The following is a 5,801-nucleotide window of genomic DNA, read 5'->3' on the forward strand; positions in this document are numbered from 1 at the left end:
GTGTCTGAGCTCCTGCTCTGATCAAGCTCACTCGCATCGAGTTCATCATGGTGTTTTTATCGGCTCTCGTACAGGATGTCAAAACAGGTTTTGACCCAGATGGTCTTTGTTGGCTCTGACGTTTTCATGGCTTTTGTGTTTTACATGTCTCCCACAAAGGAAGAGGGCGGTGCAAGTGTTTGTAAGGTCACCTCATGAGTGTATTTACTTTTTGTATTTTTCTCAGTCTGTACAAAATAAATTAACTGGAAAAGTTCTTGTGTGTCATCGGTTTAGGGTAAGATGTCTCCTCAAATGTTTCTAATTCTGCCTGTAAGAAAATCCCATTTTTCCACAGTTACATGACATTTGAATCTCCACCATACAACTTGAGTACAACAAGCAATCGTTGCTGCTGATAGCTGCTGCAGTCTCTGTCTATTTAACTAATTTGTGGCTGCAGTAGACAACTGTTCAAACAGCATTTCCTTTGTAATGCAGGTCTTTGTTGCCACAGTTGCATGTCAGCCAACAAATCTGCATCACTGTTCTTTGAAAGGTAGCTAACTGCACACAAATATTGAGCACGTGAGCAAAGAGTGAAAATAATTCTGCAAATAAAGCGTAGAAGTGTACAAAGAAGTTAACAGACTAGTTTAAGCTGATCTCCTTTTCCTTTGTGCGACTAACCTCCTGCTGTCAAGCTGCATGACTCAGGAAGTGTGATCTGAACACAGCTTTGACAATTCAAGCACATACAGACCACAATCACGGTGTGCTTCATTTGAACGCAGTAACCTCTCTGCTGGTGCTGCATCCAAAACGTAAACTGACAAATGTAACATATCGCTTCAAATGTGAATGCTGCGCATATTCTGATCTTTTTACTGAATTCCCAATTAATTCTCTAGCCCACATATCAAGCATGTTCAGAGTGAGCACATGCTCAGGCTGTGTCCTGAGCCCTCCTCTCATCAGTTTCTGCAGGTGCTGACACCACGGTAACTTATCGCTAGACTATTTTGAAAGAATCATATGACCTGGTAAATAAATTAATTATTATTAAACTAACCTTTTCTCCGGTTTTTTACTGTGTTATTAACAGAACCATGATGGAGGTGACCTCTGTTATGCTGCTGTCGGGTTAAAAAAAAAATCCCATTAATGATGGAACTCAGTATCAATTATAAAACTAAGAGGAAATGTAAACTATATATCAAAGTTAAATCAAAGGAAATTAAGTTAATTTAACTTTTTGGATACATTTTTTCCGAGGATGTGGAAATGGGTCTCTTTAGCAAAAACAACTCAGTGTCCATAAAGACAATCTATAAATATTCTGCATGTTGAGCATGAATGTTACGTCTCACATTTACTTTTCACTGCTGCGGTGAAGGTGGCGCAAACCTCAGAGTTAAAGTTTCCATTAGTGGAAAAACAAGTCAGAAGTTGAATACAGGAAGGGCAGCCAGCTCGAGTCTTGCTTGAAAATTGACAGAAATAAAAAAATGTTTTTCAGTTTAGATCCACATCAAATGTACTCAACTCTAATAAGAGGCAATGTGGTTGTGGTTAGGTGTCGCAAACCACCACAAAGACAGACACTTTATCAGATCTGTACAAGGAAGGTTCAGGAATTTTGGTCTTTGGGAGTGGAGTTCCCGTGTCACCTTTGTTTTTTTCTGGATAGACGACTTTGTCCCACAGTCCAAAGGTTTTATGAGATTAATTTTGATGGGACAAAATTGGGCCTGGTGTCCATAGTTTGGTATCGACGTCAGCAGCTTTGCTATCTAAAGCTAGTAAAGTATGAGATAGTAAAGTATGTCATCAAAGATGGTCACCTACGCCTGTTATATTTAAATTCAAAAGCAAAGGTTCTACTGTATCCTTTCAACGGAACAGAATGGCTATGATTTCATTTGTGTTAAACAGTTAGTGTGAAATGTTTCCCAATCAGGACAAACAATACTATACTTTACTATATTTTTTAGCTGTTTCTTGTAAATGTACATATTGCATGACACAACCCCATCAGTGTGGCTACCAGTAAAAGATCAGCTCTCAGTCTAACCTTAGCTTTAACGTGTGCTTTGTCTGTGTGGCTGCTGACAGGAAGTCTACGCAGAGTTTCTGTTCAAAGCTGACCACAAAGAAGTAACAACCAAATATATTCCATTGTAGCGGCGTTCTCTTAAGAAAGGTTCTGTTGTGATCAGTCGAGTTAATTTCACAAGAGAAGAGGATCATGATCAACTACAACATAGCAGGATTCAACTGTTTCATCCAAATTTGTGCAGCAAGAGAGTGGTTTCATGCATGTTGGCTAATGTTGGCAAGATGAAATTTGGACGATATATTATTATTGTAATGGTTCATGTGAAATTCATTGTTAAGAATATTCAGAGGATCCCATCAACCAGTAATTAAAGCAATGGGGGCACAATTTTTTGTTGTAAGAGCAAAATCAACCCCTCTTTCAAACATTTTCCAGTTATGGTGAATAAAGGTGTGCTTATCTCTCTTGTGTTGCTAATTAAGTAGACCCCTCCCCCCCTTTTAAGCCAAATTCAAGAACTTTAACCCAGAAGCCAGGTGGTTTAAGAAATTGTTCTTAAGAAATTGCTTTTGACGTCATCTTCATCGTGTGGACTTGAGCTTGTTCGACAAGGTGCGAGCCACTCAGCACGTGTTCATGGTTTCCAAACAAGGGCAGTCAGTGTCACTTCTTGCTAGCCAATCAAATGAACTTTTTTCATGAATAGTGAATATATGGAGGATCTCAGCTCTGTTGCTCTGACTTTCCTGTTTTGAATTGTACCTATCTGGGCATTCATTCAGGGTGTCGTGGCATGATCAACTTTTGGCTCATCACTAGTTCTCCACTGGGGTCACCCGAGGATCGGTGCCGGGGCTACTGCTCTTTACCATATACGCAACATTGCTCAGGCAAATCATCCCATGGTCTCCCATGGTGTTTTATACCACTGCTTTCCACATGGCACCCAGTTCTGCGTCTCATTTTCCCCGGACTAACCCTCAGGCTCAGACTAGATCTCACCATGTCTCTCAGACATATCCGCATGGATGCAGGGCCACCACCTTCAACTTAACCATGGTGAAAATGAGCTCCTTCTTTCCTTGGCAAAACTATCCATTCATCAAAACATAGATCACAAAATTGGCCCCTGCCTGTTATCGAGGCTGTTTGAAACCTTGGAGTCATGATTGTTGACCATCTGAGGTTTTGTGATCATGTAGCATCAGTCTCCCTGTCATCCCGTCACTTTGCCATATCCAACCTCAGAAAAACCAGGCCATTAAACCTACAAATGCTGATACAAGCCATGGTGATCTCCCATATTTCCACCAATTCAGATAGTCCAACGAAAGCAGGCCCATGCCACCTCACTGCTGATAGAGGTCTACTGTACCTGCCCACATTAAGATCATGTCATTCATGCTGACCGACAGACTAATACCTGAATCTGCTCCCTCTTACGTGAACAATCTTGTTTGAGCCCATGCTACCCCTCGTTGCTGCATCATTTTCCAAAAGCTGTCTGTCATAATAATTAGTGAGCATTTACTGGATGCATTACTGCAACATGGAAAATATAAAAAAGAATGATTGCTGGTTGGTTGGTTGGCTGGTTGTTGTTGATTGGTTAGAAATGATGCACATTATAACTCAACTCAAATTGAATTCTATTTATATATGAAGCAAAATCCTATTCTTAAGGTAATCCAAAGTTTTTTCTTGTGGGTTTTTTTAACCTTTAAATCTTCCTTTAATTTCCCCAACATCAATTTTATCAAGCAAATCTGACATTACAAGTGATCGTGTTTCCTGTATCTCACACCCTCGAGTCATCTCCGGCTGCCCAATCAGATACGAGTGCAGCATTTATCAGTTTAAAAAGGACCAGTCTTCTCTTCACTCAGCCCAAAACTTGGAGCAAGATGACATCTGCAAAGTTGATCATCTGGCTGATATGTTTGGAGAAATTTGGTGAGGATTTCTTTCTTGTTTGTATTTTGTTTATCTATGGCATCATTTGCAAAATTCTAGACTTAAACATTAAACGGTGTTCATTTCTAATTGTATTTTGATTTTAGCTCAGACAGCTACAATGGAATTTTCTCCATCTTTGAATTGGAAGACCAATTATATCTTGGTCAAACCTGGACAGAACCTGACTTTGCCGTGTCTTCACAGAGATGATGTTTCTACCAAGATCTCTTGGTTTAAAGAAACTCTGGGAGAGAAGCCGATTCTGATCTGTACGTACTGGATATTAAGGAAACATTGTAGCTGTGCTAATGACTTAAAATCCAATCAACGTTTCCAACTACATGCTGGTAACAAAGGAACTAATCTGACAATAACAGATTTGGAGTTATCAGACTCAGCGACGTATTACTGTGTAAATCAGTATTTAAATGTATTTGACTTTACAGAAGGTCATAATGTCATTGTAGAGGGTTCAGGGTTGACCATAGATCAGTCAGCATCTCAGTCTATCCAAGCAGAAGTTTCTGTGACGCTGAATTGTACAGTACATACTGGGTGGACTTGTGATGGGGATCACACTGTTTACTGGTTCAGAAACTCTGGACCATCTCAACTGGGACTCATGTACAGCCATACAGGCAGGAACAAGCAATGTGAGAGGAAAACCAACACCTGTTTCTACAGCTTCTCCATGAAGAACCTGAACACTTCTCAGACTGGGACCTACTATTGTGCTGTTGCAGCATGTGGACACATTCTGTTTGGAAATGGACCCAAGCTGGTGTTTGAGGGTGAGTGAGTTTGAAATTATTTTATTCAAAAGCTGTTAAAGTGCTATTTTATGTGCAGATTGTTTCCATACGCCTGTAAAAATGCTAAAGCCAACATGACCTCAGTGTTAAAAAAAAAATCCAAAATGTAACTTAATTTCTTGATTGCTCTATGTTTAAACACATAGAGCAATTTATAGCAACATGAACCTTAAGTTCTAAGTTCATACAGTCATAAAATTTATGCTGTTTGAATTTTACACCACAGCAGCACATTAAAAACATTTGTGGTCAAAGTATCACTTTAACTCATATTTTTGTTATGTCAGTATAGATTCTCTTTAAATACTGTTATTTTATAAAATAATGTGTGAATGGTGCCTGTAGTTTCGCTGAATTAGAAAATAATGACATCATAACTGCTGTGATATAAAGTGAGAAGACAAATATGTGTAAAGACCTAAATATTTATCTGAAACAGTATCGCGGATATCACAATTTCTGATGCCTCTCGTTACAGATGAAGGAAACTATCTTGTTTTGGTGTATTTCCTCAGTGCGACCTGGATATTTACCATCATCGTGGTTATTTTATTAACCATTTCAGTTTATATGACGAAAAAGAGAAACAGCCAACACTCTCTGGGTAACTGATGTAATATATTTTGAATATTCTTAAAAATAATAAATAAATGAATGTTACAGTCACAGCTGCAATTATAAAGGTATGATTAATTACACGTCCGGTCTGCTTTTAGATAGTAATTTTACATTTCTAACATTCCATTTTATTTTTCAGAATCGCATGTAAGACTCTCACCTCTGTCCAAACCAAAGCTATTTTCTATTAGTCAGAATAAAGTCGTTCATTAAATATTCAAAAGGCACTGAGTTCATTGTTGTCATTTACAGGATTGTCCAGATGCAGATGGTTGTTTTGTGGAAGAAGAAGATGAACAGAGAACATACCTGGACTGAATGTGTTTACTTCAGTGTAAAGCAGTAGAATAGAAAAATGACCATTTTCAACAATTTTA

The 5,801-nt window shown here is 38.6% G+C and overlaps 1 protein-coding gene across 1 annotated transcript; it reads left to right on the forward strand.

The window, feature by feature from the left end:
* The first annotated feature begins 3,942 nt into the window (after window positions 1-3,942).
* LOC101061614 (uncharacterized) lies at window positions 3,943-5,595 on the forward strand. Its single transcript, XM_029832304.1, has 3 exons — window positions 3,943-3,991; window positions 4,099-4,785; window positions 5,285-5,595. The coding sequence occupies exons 1-3, from the start codon at window positions 3,943-3,945 to the stop codon at window positions 5,416-5,418; spliced, it is 870 nt and encodes a 289-aa protein (XP_029688164.1). The 3' UTR covers window positions 5,419-5,595.
* The last annotated feature ends 206 nt before the right edge of the window (window positions 5,596-5,801 follow it).

Source organism: Takifugu rubripes, unplaced genomic scaffold, assembly GCF_901000725.2.
Source record: "Takifugu rubripes unplaced genomic scaffold, fTakRub1.2, whole genome shotgun sequence".
NCBI classification, from domain to species: Eukaryota; Metazoa; Chordata; class Actinopteri; order Tetraodontiformes; family Tetraodontidae; genus Takifugu; species Takifugu rubripes.

Excerpts from the sequence above, each read along its gene's own strand:
- LOC101061614 (XM_029832304.1), top strand. The coding sequence starts at position 3,943 with ATGACATCTGCAAAGTTGATCATCTGGCTGATATGTTTGGAGAAATTT. Across the intron at positions 3,992-4,098 it reads GATATGTTTGGAGAAATTTG|CTCAGACAGCTACAATGGAA; the intron begins GTGAGGATTTCT and ends TTTTGATTTTAG. Across the intron at positions 4,786-5,284 it reads ACCCAAGCTGGTGTTTGAGG|ATGAAGGAAACTATCTTGTT; the intron begins GTGAGTGAGTTT and ends CTCTCGTTACAG.